The following is a 25012-nucleotide window of genomic DNA, read 5'->3' as shown; positions in this document are numbered from 1 at the left end:
GTTGAATCCCGGTTCTCCCCTATTTTGTTTACATGTTTGTCAGCACCATACCTGTGCTTGTTGGTGCTCTTAGGTCTGCATCTCTATGGGCTTTCATCCCACATTAGCTGACACGCCGTGATCTGACTGAAATACTGTTAAAAGCAGCGTCAGACTTAACTCCTTCACTCAGTTGTGTTTAGACTTATGTAGTTTCTAGGCTCCACACAACATAGGGGTATCCTGTATGTAGATCAAGGTGCATTTGATTTCCCTGAACAGCTGCATGGGGTATTCATGGATATTCTCCATTTATTACAAGATGATTATGAGTACCTTGAAGCTGTAAGGGGAGTGATTTTCTCTTTTTATTGGTGATGATACTTTTCATCATGTCAGAATGGATGTAATTTCATGAATGACGTGGTTAATCTATGTTTGTAGAAGTGACAAAAGCTTCAATTTATCTTGCATTTCTTGTAATTTAACAGCATTAACAGCATTTTCTGCACTTGTTCTGAACAAAATTTGTGATTTGTGATTTCCTGCATGATGGGCACATTTCTGCTCACAGCATTCCTGCAAAATACATTGGGAACGAAGGAGTACCGGTAACTTAACTCTACATTTTGTGTTCTCTCCAGTCCTAGAGAGTGAGATGAGAGTTCTGTTCTTCCAAGAGACTGTGCCCTGCCTGTTTAACATCTGCAAGGCTTTCCCTCCTCTGTGTGATGATGTCACTTCACTTCTCACCCAAATCGGCCGAGTCTGTTTCTCCCAACTCACAACCACGAACTCAGAGGTGGCGTCGGGTAAGTGCTTGATGATGTCATATCTCACCCAGATCCGCCGAGTCTGTTTCTCCCAACTCACAACCACGAACTCAGTGGTGGCGTCGGGTAAGTGCTTGATGATGTCACATCTCACCAAGATCGGCCAAGTCTGTTTCTCCCAACTCACAACCACGAACTCAGTGGTGGCGTCGGGTAAGTGCTTGATGATGTCACTTCTCGCCCAGATCGGCCAAGTCTGTTTCTCCCAACTCAACCACGAACTCAGTGGTGGCGTCGGGTAAGTGCTTGATGATGTCACTTCTCACCCAGATCGGCCAAGCCTGTTTCTCCCAACTCACAACCACGAACTCAGTGGTGGCGTCGGGTAAGTGCTTGATGATGTCACTTCTCACCCAGATCGGCCAAGCCTGTTTCTCCCAACTCACAACCACGAACTCAGTGGTGGCGTCGGGTAAGTGCTTGATGATGTCACTTCTCACCCAGATCGGCCAAGCCTGTTTCTCCCAACTCACAACCACGAACTCAGTGGTGGCGTCGGGTAAGTGCTTGATGATGTCACTTCTCACCCAGATCGGCCAAGCCTGTTTCTCCCAACTCACAACCACGAACTCAGTGGTGGCGTCGGGTAAGTGCTTGATGATGTCACTTCTCACCCAGATCGGCCAAGCCTGTTTCTCCCAACTCACAACCACGAACTCAGTGGTGGCTTGGGGTAAGTGCTTGATGATGTCACATCCCACCCTGATCAAAGTTGTCGTGCATTTGATATATACTTTTCCAAACTGGAAGTCATATTTTTAAACCAAAGTGCAAGTAACTGTTTTATTGAGGTAGCTAGAGATATGGGACTTTCTGTTCCAAAGAAATTGTTGCATTGGCCATGTGCTCTCCCAATCTGGAAGTGATGTTATTCAACTGAAAGTGCTTACAATTTTGTTATTAAGGTATCTAGATGCATAAACATTTCCGTTAATGCACTGGACATGTGTAAGGTCATATCGCAAGAATGATTGTTAGTAACTGGTCATTTATTATAGGGAGGGGACCGATAGATTTCATGAATTTTGAATATAAAATTATAAATTTTAAGTTTATTTAGGGACTAGTCAATCATAATTTAGGGGGGAAATTCAAGAAAGAATGTTACATGTATTTTGGGTATGAATAAATGTTACATAAAATGGGGGTCTGCAAAATATGATAGTCCTAAGACTGGCCACACTATTACTGAACCATTTACCAGGAACTGAAAATGTTGACAGTGCTACATCATCTCATACAGCATTCTTATTTTGTGTGTTTTTTTCAGATTTCTCCTTGCTTCCAGGAGAGGATGGTCACCTGGACATGCCAGAACCCACATGTAAGCGACAGCGGGTGGGTGTGGTCTCCTCCTACAGCCAACTGTACAATACTGTACAACAGACATTCCAGCAACTGGCCAGTCAAGCTGTTGTCACCAACAGCATCTTCTGATTACTCAATAAACTTGTATATAAATCAGCAGTCTTGTTTATGGTGCAAGTTTCAAAATATTCAGCTGCAGGTATTGTGTATTGCTTCATAATAATGTTCATAATGCTATGCGATATCCATTGTGGAATGGATCGTATAGCATTGGAAAATGATACTTTTTGACGAAAGTTGAGAAAGTTTCTCACAGAGCAAAACGAACATAAAGGGAACTTTTGAGAAAAATAATTGATTTCATCACCATGCCAACCGCCTCCAAGGTGTATTGGACAGAATGCCTGCATGGAGAGCAGATGGTTTCGATCCCCTGCCACTTCATGCCAAGAGATGTTAAAAGATGGTGATCGTTATTACCCTGCCTAGCAACCGCCATTATAAACGATGTCTGTGTCAGGTATCCATGATAAAACTCTGACATGGTATCTAAATGGGGTAGCACTTTAAAAACAGGCATTAGTCCCAATTGGTATAAGTGTACGCACACACGCACAATCCACTGAGATATATTAAGATATTAACACTTTTAGCAACTTGTGTCATGTGGTGGTCTTTGTTTGAAAACACCTGTCAGTTATGGCCAGTTAGCGTCAAGTGAATGTCAGAAATGCCTCATATTCTTGGTATTTCACTTCCTCTACTTCCACTCGTTGCAGAAACCTTCTAGTTGTGAGTATTAAGGAAAAATGTGAATATTGCAACACAGTTGATTGTTTCTTTTTGAATATTTTAGAAGTTTCACAAGGCCCAAAGAGATGAAACTCTCTGAAGATTGTAATACCATAATGTGACTTTGTTCAGGGCTTGGCATAGAGAAATCAGTTTTGTTTCATTGAGAATATATTCTTAATTTGTTGAATATTTTATGCATCATCTTCTCATGGGCAAAAAGGTCCAGAGAGCTGTTATTTTGGTAGGATATGTAACCGTATGATCATGACAATGAGATTCAGATTTAATTATGAGAATAGGTTCGTAGTGTCTTGAAATTAAAAATATAATGTTTTAAAAAAAATGTGAACAGGGATGAAGCTGAAATTGTGTGTAGTTGGTAGGGGATGTTGCATTTTTCTAACATGAACTCAACATTTGAAGGTTTTTCCATGAGAAACATATGCAGATGTGCTACAATTCCATGGCAATATGCATTTCATTGATCCCAGTTGCTTGGATCAATGCTCATGTTGTCGGTCACTGGGTTGTCTGGTCCAGACCCCATTACTTACATAGCTGGAATATTGCTGAGTGCAGCATTAAACAACAACAAAAATACCCCAAAAAACAAACCATGGCAATATGACTTTATTTGATTAAATATTAAAAAGGTATTCAGGAAAAGAATCCCAATAACATTAAAGTATCTATCCATCTGAATTGGTAACAAACTTTCTGTTGGATCACTCAACACATATCATGTCACTTTAGGCCAAACACACTTCTTACTAATTAACAAAATCAAATTAGCAGTAAAGGATACCAGTCGGTTGGAAAGTGACGTTTTGTTTACTATTTAAACTTCAATTGAAGTATTATAGTAAAATAGCTAATACTACTTTCAGCATTAAACATTGATTTTATTTGAACACCATGGCCATTTCTTACATACTGGTTGATATATTGCACTACTACAATACAAAACAATAGTCAGAAACCAATGACATCCATGATGTGAGAGTCAAGTAGTATACCATGAAGGAAGATTGGTACATAGCTGCAGATGAAGTATACATTATATTACTATATTGATGAACAATTATCAGTAATAGAATTATTATGGACTGTTATGGATGAACAAAAACCTTCCAAATGACGTGCTGGTTTTCTTGGGTGAATTAGTCAGCAAAGAGCCGGAGTCACAGGAGACTAATCACATTTTAATTTTCAAGAACAATTAACAATGAACAATTTACAATTACTTAGAAAATAGCTGAGGGTGCTGAGTCGGTACAACCCTCTGGGCTGTGGGAGAGAGGTCTGCTTGGTAAGAGAGTCAAACCCCTTCTCTGCTGACTGACTGACTGATATAGAAGATTTAACGTGCTCTTTCCGACTGCAGCGTATTTCGCACACGGGCCTGGCCAGACCATTTAGTGTATTCCGAGAAGGGTGAAAGTGGTGTGTGCAACACAAGAGGGGGCTTTTAGGGGTTGCTTATATCGATTTTTTGAAATTTTAAAATTTGGAATAAATGCCGAGGTGGGTGGAGGAGGGAACTAAGGGAGCCGGGTGAGGTGGGTGTATGTATGTTTATTGGATTTTGGATTGGTAGATTAATTAGTTTTTAGATGCGCTTAATTAGGCCTGTTTTGATTAGGAATACGCCTAGGGCCTTGAAGTTTTCTAGTTTATTTTGAGGGTTGAGTATTTCATCTAGAGTAGGAACCTTATTTAGATTGAGGTTGGTTTGTAGTGTGGTTCTGTGTGTTTGGTAGTGGGTGCAGTGGATGAGTGCGTGTTCTGTGGTTTCGGGTTGTTTGCAGTGGGGGCAGTTGCCTGTGGTGTGTCTTTTAAGTTGTTTTAGGTGGTTATTTAGGTTCGTGTGTCCTGTTTGGAGTTTTGTAATTAATCTGTCAATTTTTTTAGAGGGGTGTAGGATTTTAGGTTTGGCTAGTGGTTTTCTGAGCACTTTTTGGATTTGGCTATTTGAGTTTTGATATTGATTATGCCATTTTTTGGTTATTTTTTGTTTGTTTACACTTTTAATTTCTGATTTTGAGATGGGTAGGTTTAGGCTTATTTCTGGTATTTTGAGAGATAATTTAGCTGCTTTATCGGCGCTTTCGTTGCCGTAAATTCCTACGTGGGCGGGGATCCACAAGAAGGTTATTTGTTTGCCTGCTTTTGTTAGGTCGTTGGAGCTTTTAAGTATTTGGTTTATTAATTTAGGTCGTTTTTTGGTATTTTTGTTTTGGAGGGCTTGTAGCCCACTAAGCGAGTCAGTGAGAATTAGGATTTTTGTTTTGTTTTTTGATTGTTGGTTATGCAGGGCTGAGGCCATGCCCATAAGTTCGGCCGTGAATATAGATTGGTTGTTAGGGAGTCAGTAAGAGTGTGTGGATATAACTGGTTGTGTGGTATGGACTCCGAAACCTGTGTGGTTGGAGATCGGGTCTGAGGATCCGTCAGTGTATATGTGACACCAATTTGGCCAATTTTCATGTATGTATGAAAGTGTGGTGGTTTTAGCTACGTTTGGGTCGGTTTGTTTATTTATTTGGTTAGTTAGCGTTGTGTCTATTTGGGGTATTTTGAGTTTAGGGGTGAAGATATTTGATTTTTTGCAGTTTTGTTTAAGATTTTGAGTTTGGTGTTCATTGAGGTAGTTAGTTATTCTTTGGGATATTGGGGTGAGTAAGGGGTGTTTGCGAGCTAGAGCTTGGTTTCTTGGGCTAATGTTTTGGTTAATTAGGTTTTGGATGAGAGGGTTTGTTTGGGACGCGGCCCAGAAATTAAGGCTTAGATGTTCCCTGCGTAGATTTAGTGGCATTTCTCCTGTAAGGGCCTGAAGTGAGGTGTAGGAAGTGCCATGTTGGGTGCGTGTAATTAGTTTAAGGGCTTGGTATTGTATTGAGTCAAGTTTTTTAGATAGAGAGTTGTTTAGGGTATTGTATATGGCGCAGCCATAGTCTAGTTTTGATCTAATTAGTGTTGTATATAGTGAGAGGAGGGTATCTTTGGAGGCTCCCCAGTTAGAGCCGGTGAGACATCTTAATGTGTTAAGGTCTTTGCTGCATCTAGTTTTTAGGTTTTGGACGTGAGCCTCCCAGGTGAGGTGTTGATCGAAAATAAGTCCTAAGAATTTGGTTTGTTTTTGGAATTTGATTGTTTGGTTGTTTAGCTGGAGGATTGGGTAGGCAGGTTTCATGTTTTTATGTTTGAATACTACTCCTGTTGTTTTATCTGAGTTAAGGGAGAAGCCCCATTTGTCTGCCCATTGTTGTATTTTATTTAGAGATTTTTGGATTAAGTTTTCTGCCATTTTAATGCTTTTAGTGCAGATCCATAGGGCTCCATCATCCGCGAATTTTGAAGTGTTTAGTTTAGGGGATAAGCCCTCGAATAGATCATTTATCATTATATTGAAGAGGGTTGGGCTGAGAATGCTGCCCTGGGGAGTGCCATTTTCTAGGGGACACTGGTCCGATAGCGTATGGTCTATACCTACGGTAATTTTGCTATTGTTTAGGAAATCTTGGATGAAGTTTATTATTTGGCCTTTTAGTCCTATTTTTTTTAGTTTTTGTATTAGCCCGTGGTGCCATACCATATCGAAAGCTTTAGAGAAGTCGAGGAATATGCCTATGGTGTATTGCTTGTTTAGCTGTCCTGTTTTTATATCCTGTTCTAGTGGGGCAAGGTTATCGAGAGTTGATCGGCCAGGAGTGAAGCCGCTTTGGTCGGGGTTTATGCTGTTGTTTTGGTCTAGGTAGTGCTGTAGCCTATTTTTAGTCGTAAGTTCCATTATTTTGCAGAGATTTGAGGTTAGGGATATAGGCCTATAGGAGTTTGCCTGATCTGCTGGTTTATTTGGTTTAGGTATTGGGATTACTAGAGCTTCCTTCCATGAGGATGGGACCTGTCCGTTTAGGTAAACTAGGTTGTATAGTTTAAGTAAAGTTTGGAGTAGTTTGGTAGGTAAGTGTTTGATTATTTGGTAAGAGGTGAGGTCTAGGCCAGGGGCTGTTCCTTTTTTTCTATTGTTTAGTACGTGATTTAGTTCTTCTTTGGTGTAAGGTTGATTTATTTCTAGGTTGTCTTGTCTGATTTCTTTGCAGAATTTTATTTCTTTATTTAGTTTATCTTGGAATTTCTTACTGAAGTTACTGTTGCTACTAACTTTAGAGAAGTGTTTGGCTAGGTTGTTGGCCTTTTGGGTGGGGTTAGTTGAGTTGTTTATATTGGGGCTTTTTTTGTGCCGTTTGATGCCTCGGATGGCGTGAATTTTGCGCCACACCTTCCTAGCGTCGGTGTGGTGGTTTAGCTCCTCTCAGAATTTTTTCCAGTTTTTTGTTTTAGCAGTTTTAACTAGGTTTTGGACTTGGTGATTTAGTTCATGAGCTGTTTTGAGATGAGAGGGGTCTCGTTTAGCTCTGTTGAAAGCTGATTTGCGTTTTAGTCTAGTTAGCTCTATTTCCTCATTCTACCAAGGGACAGTGGGTTTTCCTGGGTTGGATGATTTGAAGGGGATTGCGGATTTGGCTGCGTTGATTATGAAGTTAGTTAGGTTTTGACAGAATGTTTCGGGGTCTGTTGTTTCTAAATGCCCTAACACTTGGTTTCTGTATGTATTTAACAAAAAATAGAACAATAACATGGAATATAATTGGTTGATACACGATGGGCTGTGCCTTAAGGTTAATGAATGGCTAGACCGAGGGAAATACTTAATCCTGTTAATCCTGTTGGACTGGCACTAATCTTGTTGACATTACTGGGTGCTTTGAAAGAGATTATGGTGTCACTATAGACGAGCTTGTTTTGGGGCTAATCCTTAAATGCACTATAGACGAGCTTGTATGGGGGCTAATCCTAAATGGGTCTAAATTGAAGTAATTGCTGAATGTTATTCTAATATAGGTGATGACAGATTTACTTAAATAAATTAATTATTATTAAATAAACTATAATTATATGAAATGATGTATAAATGTTACTATCCAGGAAACCAAATTCACAAAAAAATCCAAATTCACACTACCTAACTACAACTCAGTTAGAACGGACAGAGCTAAACCCCAAACAAGAAGAGCCGCAGGAGGAATAATCATATTTATCAGAGAAGATATAAATTACGAAGAAATAAAAATAGACACGCCAAACCTAGAAGCCAACGGCATTAAAATCACATTAAATAACCGAAACATAAACATCATAAATATTTACCACTGGGCGGAACAAGAAGTCCAACCTGAGGATCTAAACAAACTACTCAAAATAAGCGATAAATCCACTATATTCCTAGGAGACTTTAACGCTCACCACCCTACATGGAGCATAGATGATAAAATAGATAATCATGGCAAATTAATCTCCGAATGGATAGAAACAAACGACCAAGTACTCCTAAATAGCAACCAACCCACGAGGTACGATAAGATAAACCAAAAGATGTCGGCTATCGACCTAACCATATGCACCGCAGATCTAGCTCCAATGATCTATCAATGGGAAGTGCACGACGTCCCGCTAGGTAGTGACCACTTCCCCATAAACATAACCATAGGAAATACAAACGTACCAATCCAAACAGAAAACCAAGAACAAAAATTCCATTACAATAAAGCTAACTGGGACCAATCTGCAACGAAGCTAACTTAAAAGAAATAGAAAATAATGATCCAGAAACCTATTGTAAAAATCTAACAGACTATATAATAAACGCAGCCAAAACCTTCATCCCCTTCAAAACATCTAAGACGGGCAAACCGACGGTACCATGGTGGAATGAGGAAATAGAACAGACTAGACGAAAACGTAAATCAGCCTTCAATAAAGCAAAACGCGACTACAAACATCTAAACATAGCACACGAACTAAACCACCAGGTTCAAAAACTAGTCCAAATAGCCAAAAGTAGAGACTGGAAAAAATTCTGCGAAGGTATAAATAACCGTACAGATGCCAGAACCGTCTGGCGCAAAATCCACGCCATTAGAGGCTTAAAACGACATAAAAAAACTAACATTAACAATTCAACCAACCCCGCCATAAAAGCAAATAATCACGCCAACCACTTTTCGGCCGTTAGCAGTAAAAATTCCAAGATAAACTTAAAACAGAAAACAAACCCACAAAAGAACTAAACAATAACAATCTAGAAATAAACCAACCCTACACAATGGAGGAGCTGCTCTACGTAATCCAAAACAGGAAAAAGGGCACAGCCCCAGGATTAGACCTAACTTCTTACCAAATAATTAAAAAAACTCCCCCTAAAACTACTCCAGGCACTACTCAAACTATACAATCTCATCTACCTAAACGGACAGGTTCCTACTCCCTGGAAACAGGCCCTAGTCATACCAATCCCTAAACCTAATAAACCAGCTAATCAAGCTAACTCATATAGACCAATATCCCTAACTTCAAACTTATGTAAAGTAATGGAATCAATGGCTAAAAATAGATTACAACTTTACCTAACCCAAAATAACATCATAAACCCAGATCAAAGCGGTTTCACTCCTGGCCGCTCAACCGTAGATAACCTCGCCCGACTAGTGCAAGATATTAAGACAGGACAACTAAATAAACAATATACCACAGGCATCTTCTTAGACTTCTCTAAAGCTTTCGACATGGTATGGCACGACGGGCTAATACAAAAACTTAAAAAATAGGACTCAAAGGTCAGATCTATATTTATAGGAAAACTTAGAATAAATGTTATATCTTGCTAGATCAATGGACCAATAAAGGCAGCCCAGCACTGGAGAACTAGTTACACATGACATATTATGGGGTTAAGTTATAACAGTATCTCACTCATTTATGGATCTTATTATCAGCTTCTATTGCCAATATATGGTGTGCAGTAGCGTATTGCAATGGAAAAGAAGAGGTTGAAAGAGCCTTGAATATATGCAAGGGAGAAGGGAACTGACATATACAAAGGCGCTGCTTTTTTTATTTTGCAAGGTGGAAAGTTTACACGTTTTAGCTATACATATAGAACATGTGTGGAAGAACTATTTACATGTTCATTAGATTTGGAAAGGAAGAGGTTTGTGGATCAGAAAGTAAAGCAGATGAAAGCTAGATACTTATATGTATATAAGAGTAGTTTAGTTGTTACTAAAGTGGATATATACATGTATCCTTTCGTGCAAATTAAAGATGTATTTAGATGTCTTCATATATCTTTAAGGTTTGAAAGAATACTTTTAATGTATTTGTAAACATAATCGATTCTTGCGTGTTCATATCGTGACTTAAAGCAACGCAACAACTGCAATAATCTCATTGATCGCGACAAAACCGCTCTAAACTTGCAGTCTTGCACAGGTCAGGTTTACAGGTCCGTTCCTGTCAGGAGATTCTGCTGTGTTTATATTCAAGTTCCAGATAATGTTCAGCAAATTAAAAAGTATGTTTCTTCAAGATCGTAACAGCCCTTGCGCAATGCAACGACGCCCTGGCTGGAATATTTGTAACTCCGACGCTAAACTACATCAATTCCCATCTCTCGGGTTTGGCGGTTGATTATTATTGTTCGATCCGCATCAGTCCGCGATTCAGTTGGCACTGAATGTTTTCTTTCTGTTTGGACAGCTGGGTTACAAATGCACTGTTGGTTCCCTCATCTATGATTCTCTGATCATCAATTATCTGTTCGTAATGCTTGAAGATGCTGTGAACTGATGCAAGTGCACCAACGACTCCAATCATCCCATTAAAATGGGTCGATGACATTTTGTACCCAAACACTTCCTCTATGGCTTTCTCATCTCTTGCAAAGTAGCTTGTTGGTGGATTCTTTTTAAATGTTTTGCTAAAGGCACCGGTTGCACATGATGCAACTGTGGGTTCGGCAAATGGAATAAACTCCCCAATGTAATTTGTCTTTCTGCTCGACAGTAAACCGCACAATCCGTCATCGTCTGGCGTCTTGTTTGTACGCATTCTGCGAATAAGGGATATAGTCTCATCACTGAAATTCATCACCCTTGATCGAATCTCTTTAGCTCGACTATTTTCGTTTTTCTTTTCGAAAATATTAACTCCTGTGTATGCAATCCCCCCAACCGTAGCAACTCCGGATCCAACAACAGCGACTGCAGCAGCAGATGCCCCTGCTGTGAAGGGCGCCAATGCTAGGCCCAACAACGTAAGCCCGCTTCCAAATATGCCTAAACCACTAGCCATTTGTCGTTTATTAGCATTGTTCTTTGACATCTGTTTCAGTGCTTCAATATATTCTTCAATCAATTTGACAACCTTCTGCCCATCGTCATGCCATCTTCTCACAAGATAATCTCTTATCTCTGCAGATGGGCCACTGTGTTCCATTTTGAATACCTGCATCAGAAAGTTCATTATGTTGACTTTTCATATGAAGTGCTTGAGTCAGGTAAGAAGTTATCAACTATTATCAGCAACGAAAAGACATTAAAGTCGGTCTTATGGGAATGAAGTCAATTTAATTTTCAGTATATGATTAACTGCAAAAATCATGGTTGAATTATGTTATTTTGGTGCTGCTGCACAATTTATATCATAAGCCAGGATTAATAATGAACTGTGGTACGTGTCACCTAGTAATGCAATTAGGTTGATTTGATTGCCATATGTTAGCCTGGCTGCAGTATTGACACACATGCGTTTGCTTGAAGAAATTCTAGTTTACCGGGCGGCCCCATATAAAAAGATAATGTGTGGAGGCGTGTGTTGCAATTATTTTGAGACAGTGAGTGAGTGAGTGACTGAGTTGGGTTTAACGCCGCTTTTATCAGTATTCCAGTTACATCGCGGCGTGTCAGCTTAATGTGAGAGGAAAGACCGAAGTGATGGAGGTCTCGGACGTTCACCACTTCGGTGAAACCCCTGGGGCACGGGTATGGTGCTGACAAACCTAGAAACGTAGTCGGGGCGAACCGGGATTCGAACCCACAAACATAGGTTTGTGGCGTGCCCAAGGAACGCAACTCTGCACAGCGAATCGCCTTAGACGACTGGGCCACCCCTACTTTGAGACAAATCGACCGGCTTTTGTCATCCTTGTGGTATATACAAGTAAAATTATATGTTTTGTTCAACCGGTGAGACCTGGATAAAAACATTCTCTCTCTCTCTCTTAATAAGGTTAATGAACGGTCATTTGACCAAATGCAATGACGTAATTAAATGACTGGTCACTAGTTAACGACTGATGAAGCAAAATATACAGAAAACAAGCATCCGATCGTTGCTATGGCAACTACCTTCCCGTGACCTACCTCAACCTTAAATGCAGCGCTTGAATGAATTTCGCAACATCAGTGTTTTGCAAGCGTGAATAAAGGGGATATATTACCCATAGGGTTAGAAATAACCGAGTTCATAAAACTCGTATGTGCTCCAGTGAAATTGTGTTTTTCTAGGACAGCGTTGCTGATATGTGCAATTATTTTAGATGCTCTTCCTGGGGAAATATAAGAATTCTGACACTCGTTTCGTAAAAAACAGTATGACACAGATGTTCTTATAAAAATCTCTATGAATCAGATGGCAGAGTACGTTTTGACATCGGGTCCGAAAAAAATATGATCTAACATAATAATCATAGTTTCTCGAATAGCTTCCCAATCTCATTAAAATCAGATCTCAGTTCTCCAAACCGCTAAACGAAGATCTGAGGACATCCCATTACGGGTCACGCCAGAACGACTTTTCATCTGACCAGTCAGAGCGTCGTTTACCATGATCAGGAAAGCGAAAGTCGGAATTTTTTTCTCATCATGCAATCTCGAAAAGGTTAACAGGGGCTATCCCGAACGACAGATGCGGTCTGTATGGCCGATTCCGTTAAAATCTTCGTCTATATCTCTTTTGTGGGATAAACGATTGAACCGAAAAGACTTCGCAGAACCCATGGGATGTACTGAGTGAGTGAGTGAATATGGTTTTACTCCGCTTTTAGCAATATTCCAGCAATATCAAGGCGGGGGACACCAGAAATGAGCTTCACACGTTGTGCACATGTCGGGAATCGAACCCGGGTCTTCAGCGTGGCGAGCGAACGCTTTAACCACTAGGCTACCCGACCGCCCCCTTGGGATGTACTGCCATACAATCTCAGCTATCAGACATTCCGTACTGTTTGTTGTTCAGTTTTCAAATTTTTAACCGAGAATTTTGTCAAAATTCTTTAATGTGCACTGAAAGTCGCCAGTTAAATAATATAGTACCGTATAGCTCGAGAAAGCAGCCTTCCGACTGGCTAATGTCGATTTCTTGTCAGTCATTTCATATGTCGCAAAAGTTGGCGAAAGGTCGTTGTGACGTGACCCGTAATGGGATGTCCTCAGATCTTTGTTTAGCGGTAGCGAGATCTGACTTCATGAGATTGACAGGTGGCTACTACCATAGAAGACGATCTGGTAGATCAGATAACAAAAAACATTCGGGTTGTCATCCTGACAGAGAAACGAAGGCAATCGTTTTAAGGGATTACAGGATGGAGAAAAACATGTTCAGTTCATTTGTTAACTATGAGGCATGTGTTTTAATCATATTAGTGTTTCTTTATTATATTATCTTATCTTATCTTCTGTGGCCATGTAAATTCGACAGGTGAGTTTATCCTTTGTTCAAATGGTGAAAAAATATCACTCGCCTTGTGTTTTGCAATATGAATATAATCCGTAAGAAATACAAGATTAAATGTTGAATGCAGCATAACCGCTAGTCAGTCACAAGTAACTCACAACTCAATAAAAACAAAACGAATGGCAGTTGTTAGTCTTGATTAAGACTTTGATGTAGGCTAGTGGACACTCTTGCCTCGAGAAGATGACTTAGTATTTGTAATATGTATGTTTTCGAAATATCTTAATCTCTATCAAGATATTGTATATCATTGTTTATATAACACTAACATGTATAATGAGAAGAACCGTGTACATCTCTTACCTCAGCGAATATGATATTGACTGCTTGAGTGTGACTGGCCTGGCTGTATGGGTATATTTCCTTGGGTGGTGCAAGGAATTCAAAATGATGTAAGATCTAATAATACAGGGTAAAACCCAATAATATATAATAATAGAGTGGAAAAACCCATATATATATGGCTATATATAGACGGGACAGTGGAAGAATCAGACTACCTCCCCGTTTCTTAGCTCAACCTTACACGTAACGCGCGAATGCATTTCTCAAGGTCACTGTTTTGCACTGTTTCACTGTTATGGCAAACTTAAAGTAGATGAATCAGTTATGACTCAATAACCTAACATAATAATCGCAATACAATAGTGTTGGTAGATTGAAAACGAAATCGTTTAACACCAGCTCATTTATTCCGTTGAATGGAAACCGTGAAGGAAACGCTGAGTGTGTATTTTGAAAAGATCTTTGACATAGGGTGTCAGGTCCATCCTCCAGATCCAGATAAAGAAAAGATTATTCAGTTTAGACGACAAAAGTGGTTTGCAGACAAATGGAATAGCAAGACGAGTCCTTTAAATGACAAGCCGCGTACATGTAGTTTGTTTACAAAGGCGGTATTCCCTGACTCACATGTGACCAGACATATGTCTAGACATCACCGCGAGAAAACGCGATGCTATATATACATACGATGATCTCAATCTTTGGCCTTTATTGTGTATTTGTTTAACAATAATCCCAGACGTTGCTCGTTAATATTTGAAAATCTGCTTAGCAAAAGGAGGAAGGATAACATCATTTCCCTTTTCGTTACATTCGGAGTACTACATGCCACCGAGGCCTAGACCATCGCTGAGCAACGAAGTTCCCTTTGATTTTGCCCTTACTCAATTCTCTTGTCCTCTTGTTTTAATACAATGTTTGTTGCACTATGGCACTTAGTAACTATGGTTACACTCGCACGTGCGGGCATGTTTCAAAGGTACATATATGAAATAATGTCATCTTTGTTGAACGATTAGAACATCTTTTCAGCGCTCGGCGGGAGAATCCAACGCTCATTCTACTATAAGTGATGGATGTCCTCATTGTTGATGTTATCGCTATGAATAATGTCAGACTGATTTCTGCCTGAACTTGCCCATCTTTTTCAATATGGCCTTTCCCATACATTTCTCTGCGATACTGGAGCAGCGGGAAACAGCAACGCCTACACAAACACCAGTCACAGAAGCAAATTTGAAAGGAGAAAAAACAAGAATTCCTGTTGCAATGGAAAGAATGATCGCTACACCAGTAACTGAAACTAAAAAATTCCCATCAGATCTATTCCACCAATATCACTACATTGGGCTGGTACTCTCCTCAATTTAATGCTTATTGTTGAGTTACAACTAGAGGTAGCCTAGTGTTGCAAGTGTTCACGTCGAAAACCCGGGTTCAATTCCTTCTGAGTGTATTGGCAATAATGCGTGTAACAATTATAGCCGAGGTGTGGCATACTGAAGACAGGTACCTAATCATAACCTACAGTCGCATATGACTTACTGTCTCTATTTCTGTATGAATACTGAGACATTTTGAAAACGCAAATTTATGTTTTTAAATGGAGAATTCATAACTGTCAAATGTGGGGGAACATGGCGTTTACCAAATAACAACAAACAGCAACGACAGACATTTAAACAGCACATAACAATAATAAACTCCCTAAATTACAATTAGTCATGACTTTCTTCAAGATATCCATCTCAGGCAGGTTGAAATTGTAAGTAATTTGCTTCCTCTATAAGGACGGAGAAACATGGATGCATCGTCAATACCTCACGGCTATAACAGACCATGTTCCTTCTAAGTAACACCCACTATTTCTCTATCCACCACCCACCACAACACAACACACTCGCCCCAGATACATGTAGGCTAATGTGATACAGCGAACACTGAAATCCTTTCCTTCTAATAATTAATGACATGTCAAACAAGTAACATTTGCGGAATAAAGACCATACTATCGATGTATTTCTTGTCAATAAATGTAAGTTATACGTAGACATACCTGCTTTCTGACAGCTGTACTGTTCGCCGCACCCTTGGTGGAGAAATGTCGATTCCTGAGGATTGCTGGGGAAACCCAACTGTCTAAATATAGCTACGTACGTTCAGGGTGCGTGTAATCGACCCTGTTGTATATCATGGGACAAGTGTGCCCTACTTTCAACGCCCTCATTTATTTGTTTAGCCTTAAACGTCCCATTACCATACGCTCTAAATTCAAAACCCCCAAATTATTGTGACTCCTCAAATGGGTGAGTTAGTGAGATTAAAGTCCCCTGACGTAATATTCTTAGCAAGTGTCAAAATTGTTTGAGATGACTTCCAAGGTATGCAATGATACGATGACTTCCAAAGTATGCAATGATCCGATATAATCGGCTTACAATTTTTAGTTTGTGATTACTTAAAAGAAGTTTTGAGAAATGTGACATTTGAGCTTTGTTTGTACAATATGTAAGATAATTCTCAATATTTATATGTGACTAGACCAACCTGTATGTTCTGAACTTGCTGTTGTATATATGGGAATCCCTTCATGAATTCTTGAACATATTTTGACATTTTGACTGAAGTTTATATACAGTGGATTCATCACATTCATTTGTGTTTACTATTTTAAAAGTTTGTTTTATTTAACCCAGCCAACATTTTTTAGCAGAAAGATTGATATTTTTTTTAATTATTCTGCAAGTTCTGCTTGACGGGCCTTGTACGATTTACAAAACTGAAGCTGCAGTCTTTCTGGAAGAAGTGTATCAATATTTTGAACATTGCAAAATCTACACCCCAAACTTCACAACTGTATTGTATTATTGGTTCTATAAGGGTTTTAACAATATTATTGCTAACTTTACCGGGATATCATCATGTAAAACCTAATGTATTAATCAGTGGTAAGTACCCGTGGCTTTCCTTGTGAGTAACAGGATACAACTTTTGAACTTTTCATTTTTATGAAGTTGTGTACCTAGATATGTGTATCTTTCAGCTGTGGTATTGGTTGTCCTTGTGCTATCCATTTAAAGACACTTGTGATTTTATTTTGCTTTCCAAAGATTAATAACAACATTGAATAACAACCGATTTGTACTTTACACCAATTCTCTCCTCCCATTGCTTACACTACCTCCCTCTGCATATTACATTATATGGTGGGGAACAATTGATACACTGCAGCAATCTGAACTTGTCAAGCTTATACTTGGAGACCAAATACAACCTTTACGTATAATGCGGGTTCAATTTCTTATACATGTAGTAAAAACCGTATCTGATCATAACCTACAGTCTCACATGACATACCTTCTCTACTTTTGTATGCATATAGTTAACTGGATAAAACTACTATATCCACACGTAGACACAATTAGATATTGTAAGATATGTGTTTACGACAACAATACAACACTCTCACATTTAGAGGGGCAGGAATGACGCAGTTGTCAAAGGACCGAATTTCCCTGTGCAGATTTGCGTCCTTTAGCTATGCCAGGGTGCACAGATCGTGGGTTGGAATGTCTGATCCGCCCGATGTCTGACTGACTGACTGATATAGAAGATTTAACGTGCGCTTTCCGACTGCAGCGTATTTCGCACACGGGCCTGGCCAGACCATTTAGTGTATTCCGAGAAGGGTGAAAGTGGTGTGTGCAACACAAGAGGGGGCTTTTAGGGGTTGCTTATATCGATTTTTTGAAATTTTAAAATTTGGAATCAATGCCGAGGTGGGTGGAGGAGGGAACTAAGGGAGCCGGGTGAGGTGGGTGTATGTATGTTTATTGGATTTTGGATTGGTAGATTAATTAGTTTTTAGATGCGCTTGATTAGGCCTGTTTTGATTAGGAATACGCCTAGGGCCTTGAAGTTTTCTAGTTTATTTTGAGGGTTTAGTATTTCATCTAGAGTAGGAACATTATTTAGATTGAGGTTGGTTTGTAGTGTGGTTCTGTGTGTTTGGTAGTGGGTGCAGTGGATGAGTGCGTGTTCTGTGGTTTCGGGTTGTTTGCAGTGGGGGCAGTTGCCTGTGGTGTGTCTTTTAAGTTGTTTTAGGTGGTTATTTAGGTTCGTGTGTCCTGTTTGGAGTTTTGTAATTAATCTGTCAATTTTTTTAGAGGGGTGTAGGATTTTAGGTTTGGCTAGTGGTTTTCTGAGCACTTTTTGGATTTGGCTATTTGAGTTTTGATATTGATTATGCCATTTTTTGGTTATTTTTTGTTTGTTTACACTTTTAATTTCTGATTTTGAGATGGGTAGGTTTAGGCTTATTTCTGGTATTTTGAGGGATAATTTAGCTGCTTTATCGGCGCTTTCGTTGCCGTAAATTCCTACGTGGGCGGGGATCCACAAGAAGGTTATTTGTTTGCCTGCTTTTGTTAGGTCGTTGGAGCTTTTAAGTATTTGGTTTATTAATTTAGGTCGTTTTTTGGTATTTTTGTTTTGGAGGGCTTGTAGCCCACTAAGCGAGTCAGTGAGAATTAGGATTTTTGTTTTGTTTTTTGATTGTTGGTTATGCAGGGCTGAGGCCATGCCCATAAGTTCGGCCGTGAATATAGATTGGTTGTTAGGGAGTCGGTAAGATTGTGTGGATATAACTGGTTGTGTGGTATGGACTCCGAAACCTGTGTGGTTGGAGATCGGGTCTGAAGATCCGTCAATGTATATGTGACACCAATTTGGCCAATTTTCGTGTATGAAAGTGTGGTGGTTTTAGCTATGTTTGGGTCGGTTTGTTTATTTATTTGGTTAGTTAGCGTTGTGTCTATTTGGGGTATTTTGAGTTTAGGGGTGAAGATATTTGATTTTTTGCAGTTTTGTTTAAGATTTTGAGTTTGGTGTTCATTGAGGTAGTTAGTTATTCTTTGGGATATTGGGGTGAGTAAGGGGTGTTTGCGAGCTAGAGCTTGGTTTCTTGGGCTAATGTTTTGGTTAATTAGGTTTTGGATGAGAGGGTTTGTTTGGGACGCGGCCCAGAAATTAAGGCTTAGATGTTCCCTGCGTAGATTTAGTGGCATTTCTCCTGTAAGGGCCTGAAGTGAGGTATAAGAGGTGCCATGTTGGGTGCGTGTAATTAGTTTAAGGGCTTGGTATTGTATTGAGTCAAGTTTTTTAGTTAGAGAGTTGTTTAGGGTATTGTATATGGCGCAGCCGTAGTCTAGTTTTGATCTAATTAGTGTTGTATATAGTGAGAGGAGGGTATCTTTGGAGGCTCCCCAGTTGGAGCCGGTGAGACATCTTAATGTGTTAAGGTCTTTGCTGCATCTAGTTTTTAGGTTTTGGACGTGAGCCTCCCAGGTGAGGTGTTGATCGAAAATAAGTCCTAAGAATTTGGTTTGTTTTTGGAATTTGATTGTTTGGTTGTTTAGCTGGAGGATTGGGTAGGCAGGTTTCATGTTTTTATGTTTGAATACTACTCCTGTTGTTTTATCTGAGTTAAGGGAGAAGCCCCATTTGTCTGCCCATTGTTGTATTTTATTTAGAGATTTTTGGATTAAGTTTTCTGCCATTTTAATGCTTTTAGTGCGGATCCATAGGGCTCCATCATCCGCGAATTTTGAAGTGTTTAGTTTAGGGGATAAGCCCTCGAATAGATCATTTATCATTATATTGAAGAGGGTTGGGCTGAGAATGCTGCCCTGGGGAGTGCCATTTTCTAGGGGACACTGGTCCGATAGCGTATGGTCTATACCCACGGTAATTTTGCGATTGTTTAGGAAATCTTGGATGAAGTTTATTATTTGGCCTTTTAGTCCTATTTTTTTTAGTTTTTGTATTAGCCCTTGGTGCCATACCATATCGAAAGCTTTAGAGAAGTCGAGGAATATGCCTAGTATGGTGTATTGCTTGTTTAGCTGTCCTGTTTTTATATCCTGTTCTAGTCGGGCAAGGTTATCGAGAGTTGATCGGCCAGGAGTGAAGCCGCTTTGGTCGGGGTTTATGATGTTGTTTTTGTCTAGGTAGTGCAGTAGCCTATTTTTAGTCATAAGTTCCATTATTTTGCAGAGATTTGAGGTTAGGGATATGGGCCTATAGGAGTTTGCCTGATCTGCGGGTTTATTTGGTTTAGGTATTGGGATTACTAGAGCTTCCTTCCATGAGGATGGAACCTGTCCGTTTAGGTAAACTAGGTTGTATAGTTTAAGTAAAGTTTGGAGTAGTTTGGTAGGTAAGTGTTTGATTATTTGGTAAGAGGTGAGGTCTAGGCCAGGGGCTGTTCCTTTTTTTCTATTGTTTAGTACGTGATTTAGTTCTTCTATGGTGTAAGGTTGATTTATTTCTAGGTTGTCTTGTCTGATTTCTTTGGAGAATTTTATTTCTTTATTTAGTTTATCTTGGAATTTCTTACTGAAGTTACTGTTGCTACTAACTTTAGAGAAGTGTTTGGCTAGGTTGTTGGCCTTTTGGGTGGGGTTAGTTGAGTTGTTTATATTGGGGCTTTTTTTGTGCCGTTTGATGCCTCGGATGGCGTGAATTTTGCGCCACACCTTCCTAGCGTCGGTGTGGTGGTTTAGCTCCTCACAGAATTTTTTCCAGTTTTTGGTTTTAGCAGTTTTAACTAGGTTTTGGACTTGGTGGTTTAGTTCATGAGCTGTTTTGAGATGAGAGGGGTCTCGTTTAGCTCTGTTGAAAGCTGATTTGCGTTTTAGTCTAGTTAGCTCTATTTCCTCATTCCACCAAGGGACAGTGGGTTTTCCTGGGTTGGATGATTTGAAGGGGATTGCGGATTTGGCTGCGTTGATTATGAAGTTAGTTAGGTTTTGACAGAATGTTTCGGGGTCTGTTGTTTCTAAATCGTTTAGATTAGCTTGGTTGCATAATTCTTGGAATTGGTCCCAGTTGGCGTTTTTGTACTGAAATTTAGGTTCCTGTTTAGGGGTTTGATTTGGTATTTTTATATTTCCTAGGGTTATATTTATGGGAAAGTGGTCGCTGCCTAGAGGTACTGGGTGGACGTCCCACATCAGACTTTGTGCTAAGTCTGGCGTACATATTGTTAAGTCGATAGCCGACATGGTGTGGTGGATTTTGTCGTATCTAGTTGGTTGGTTATTGTTTAATAGTATTAGGTCATTTTTTTCGATCCACTCTGATATGAGTTGTCCATGGTTGTCTAGTTTATCTGCAATGCCCCAAGTAGGATGATGGGCATTGAAGTCTCCTAGGAAGATGGTTGATTTATTTCCTAATTGGTAAAGGATATCTAGGTCTGTATCTTTAATTGGTTTTAGTGTTGAGTGATAGATGTTAATGATTTTTATTTTTTGGTTATTGATGGTGACTTGGATTCCATTAGCTTCTAGATTAGGAGTGTTTACTTTAACTTCCTCGTAGTTTATATCCTCTCTAACGTAGATGATTAGACCAACATTAGACACGGTCAAATCAGAGACGATGTTTATATGCTAGTCGTTAGGTACAAAGATTGTTTAGTAACTTAAGAAGTTATTAACACGTGTCGTGTCAGCCCTATGCCATTCGCGATTGTCCACTTCCAGAAAACATCCTGTGTTGGTTTAACATGAATTAGTAAAGGTTCATTAGGGATGCCCAACACGTTAATTAATGAAAGAGGAGTAGTCAAAACACTTACCTGCCCACGATATCACACCCCTACACACTAAGGTCGGTGAGAAACATTCTCATCAAAGAAAACACAGTGAAGACTATAGATTCCCGTCGTCTAGCTACACATCCTGTGATGAATTAAAGGTTGAAGAATTGCAAACTGAACTGTCCTAAGTTTATATCTAAAATTTTGGAATTGGATACAGTGATAAAGTCTTATATCAATATGTAGACTCATAAATATTGGTTTTATGTTTTATATTCTTATGAAATATCGCGTATTAGTGTAATATGCATGCTTAACCATTCATTGTACCGTTCTAAACCATGTAATATCAGTCAATCGGGTGGGAAAACAGCCCAATCCTCGCTCTATGAAGGACTATGTCAATCATTTTGCAAGTTGAAATGACCCCTGATACTTTATGAATACTTTATGACAGTTTATGGAGTCAAAATCAATGCTGATTTTTCATAAACTTAATGCTTCGTACTATAGCATGGTGTCTCTTCAGTGCTGGGGTTTAACGCCGCTGTGAACTGTATTTCAGTTACATTACGGCGTGTCAGCTTGATGTTGGAGGAAAGGCCGAAATGATACAGGTCTAAAACGTATACTGAAAATTCGGTGAAATCTACGAGCACGAGCTAAAGAAAGTTAATTAGGGCGTATCTTGGATTCGAACTCACAATGAGAGTGCCTTCTGATACACCTAAGGGACGCAACTCTGCACAACGATATTGCTGCGCCTTCCGCGGCGGGGTTTCTTGTCTGGACATAAGGATACAACGTGTCTGTCAACTTATTAACCGAAACATATCATGCTAGGAAGAACGCAATGATTTTAAATGAAACAAAACCACATTTAATATGTTAAATGTCTAAACGTGTATTATGTGTATTATTCGTTTAGGTTGATGAATATGACGTCGACGTTGCCATAAGTGTGGCTGCTGGACAAGGGAATCACCGTCAGGTGTGACGTACCCTGTGTGTGAGCCATCTACATGGAGCCGTCAGGTGTGATGTACCCTGTGTGTGAGCCAATGTACATGGAGCCGTCAGGTGTGACGTACCCTGTGTGTGAGCCTATGTACATGGAGCCGTCAGGTGTGACGTACCCTGTGTGTGAGCCGATGTACATGGAGCCGTCAGGTGTGATGTACCCTGTGTGTGAGCCTTTGTACATGGAGCCGTCAGGTGTGATGTACCCTGTGTGTGAGCCTATGTACATGGGGACGTCAGGTGTGATGTACCCTGTGTGAGCCATGCACATGGAGCCGTCAGGTGTGACGTACTCTGTGTGAGCCATGTACATGGAGCCGTCAGGTGTGATGTACCCTGTGTGTGAGCCTATGTACATGTGGACGTCAGGTGTGATGTACCCTGTGTGTGAGCCTATGTACATGGAGCCGTCAGGTGTGATGTACCCTGTGTGTGAGCCGATGTACATGGAGCCGTCAGGTGTGATGTACCCTGTGTGTGAGCCTATGTACATGGGGACGTCAGGTGTGATGTACCCTGTGTGTGAGCCGATGTACATGGAGCCGTCAGGTGTGATGTACCCTGTGTGTGAGCCTATGTACATGGAGCCGTCAGGTGTGATGTACCCTGTGTGTGAGCTTATGTACATGGAGCCGTCAGGTGTGATGTACCCTGTGTGTGAGCCTATGTACATGGGGACGTCAGGTGTGATGTACCCTGTGTGTGAGCCGATGTACATGGAGCCGTCAGGTGTGATGTACCCTGTGTGTGAGCCTATGTACATGGAGCCGTCAGGTGTGATGTACCCTGTGTGTGAGCCGATGTACATGGAGCCGTCAGGTGTGATGTACCCTGTGTGTGAGCCTATGTACATGGAGCCGTCAGGTGTGATGTACCCTGTGTGTGAGCCTATGTACATGGAGCCGTCAGGTGTGATGTACCCTGTGTCTGAGCCTATGTACATGGAGCCGTCAGGTGTGATGTACACTGTGTGTGAGCCTATGTACATGGAGCCGTCAGGTGTGACGTACTCTGTGTGTGAGCCTATGTACATGGAGCCGTCAGGTGTGGTGTACCCTGTGTGTGAGCCTTTGTACATCGAGCCGTTAGGTGTGGTGTACCCTGTGTGTGAGCCATGTACATTGAGCCGTCAGGTGTGATGTACCCTATGTGTGAGCCGATGTACATGGAACCGTCAGGTGTGATGTACCCTGTGTGTGAGCCGATGTACATGGAACCGTCAGGTGTGATGTACCCTATGTGTGAGCCGATGTACATGGAACCGTCAGGTGTGATGTACCCTATGTGTGAGCCGATGTACATGGAACCGTCAGGTGTGATGTACCCTGTGTGTGAGCTTATGTACATGGAGCCGTCAGGTGTGACGTACTCTGTGTGAGCCAATGTACATGGAGCCGTCAGGTGTGACGTACACTGTGTGTGAGCCTTTGTACATGGAGCCGTCAGGTGTGATGTGTGCTGTGTCTGAGCCTATGTACATGGAGCCGTCAGGTGTGATGTACCCTGTGTGTGAGCCTATGTACATGGAGCCGTCAGGTGTGATGTACCCTGTGTGTGAGCCTATGTACATGGAGCCGTCAGGTGTGATGTACCCTGTGTGTGACCCTATGTATATGGAGCCGTCAGGTGTGACGTACCCTGTGTGTGAGCCTATGTACATGGAGCCGTCAGGTGTGATGTGCCCTGTGTGTGAGCCGATGTACATGGAGCCGTCAGGTGTGATGTACCCTGTGTGTGAGCCGATGTACATGGAGCCGTCAGGTGTGACGTACCCTGTGTGTGAGCCGATGTACATGGAGCCGTCAGGTGTGATGTACCCTGTGTGTGAGCCTTTGTACATGGAGCCGTCAGGTGTGAAGTACCCTGTGTGTGAGCCTTTGTACATGGAGCCGTCAGGTGTGATGTACCCTGTGTCTGAGCCTATGTACATGGAGCCGTCAGGTGTGATATACCCTGTGTGTGAGCCTATGTACATGGAGCCGTCTTGTGTGACGTACCCTGTGTGTGAGCCGATGTACATGGAGCCGTCAGGTGTGACGTACCCTGTGTGTGAGCCTATGTACATGGAGCCGTCAGGTGTGATATACCCTGTGTGTGACCCTATGTACATGGAGCCGTCAGGTGTGATGTACCCTGTGTCTGAGCCTATGTACATGGAGCCGTCAGGTGTGATATACCCTGTGTGTGACCCTATGTACATGGAGCCGTCAGGTGTGATGTACCCTGTGTGTGAGCCCATGTATATGGAGCCGTCAGGTGTGACGTACCCTGTGTGTGAGCCTATGTACATGGAGCCGTCAGGTGTGATCTACCCTGTGTGTGAGCCGATGTACATGGAGCCGTCAGGTGTGACGTACCCTGTGTGTGAGCCGATGTACATGGAGCCGTCAGGTGTGACGTACCCTGTGTGTGAGCCGATGTACATCGAGCCGTCAGGTGTGATGTACCCTGTTAGTGAGCCGATGTACATGGAGCCGTCAGGTGTGACGTACCCTGTGTGTGAGCCAATGTACATGGAGCCGTCAGATGTGACGTACCCTGTGTGTGAGCCTAT

General features: G+C 41.0%; 2 protein-coding genes across 4 annotated transcripts in view; one reads left to right on the top strand and one right to left on the bottom strand.

The window, feature by feature from the left end:
- Window positions 1-2276, top strand: part of LOC124110417 (integrator complex subunit 2-like) — a 34713-nt gene extending 32437 nt beyond the window's left edge. For 2 of the 3 annotated variants that reach the window (XM_046469774.2, XM_046469773.2), the window contains 2 exons: window positions 624-878; window positions 2083-2276. In XM_046469774.2, the coding sequence (XP_046325730.2) occupies window positions 624-878; window positions 2083-2249 (422 nt within the window). In that variant the 3' untranslated portion in view covers window positions 2250-2276. The remainder of the gene's footprint in view (window positions 1-623; window positions 879-2082) is intronic. The other variant, XM_046469775.2, reaches the window with a different exon arrangement.
- Window positions 2277-9473: 7197 nt separating this feature from the next.
- Window positions 9474-13948, bottom strand: LOC124110416. Its single transcript, XM_046469772.1, has 2 exons — window positions 13854-13948; window positions 9474-11261 (listed from the first exon to the last, which is right to left on the bottom strand). Exon 2 carries the CDS (start codon window positions 11250-11252, stop codon window positions 10449-10451), a length of 804 nt encoding a protein of 267 aa, XP_046325728.1. The 5' UTR covers window positions 11253-11261; window positions 13854-13948; the 3' UTR covers window positions 9474-10448.
- Window positions 13949-25012: the final 11064 nt, after the last annotated feature.

This window comes from Haliotis rufescens, unplaced genomic scaffold, assembly GCF_023055435.1.
Source record: "Haliotis rufescens isolate VD_foot unplaced genomic scaffold, xgHalRufe1.0.p SCAF_15, whole genome shotgun sequence".
Classification (NCBI taxonomy): domain Eukaryota; kingdom Metazoa; phylum Mollusca; class Gastropoda; order Lepetellida; family Haliotidae; genus Haliotis; species Haliotis rufescens.
This window is presented reverse-complemented; position numbering and strand designations above follow the sequence as displayed.

Excerpts from the sequence above, each read along its gene's own strand:
- LOC124110416 (XM_046469772.1), bottom strand. The coding sequence starts at position 11,252 with ATGGAACACAGTGGCCCATCTGCAGAGATAAGAGATTATCTTGTGAGA.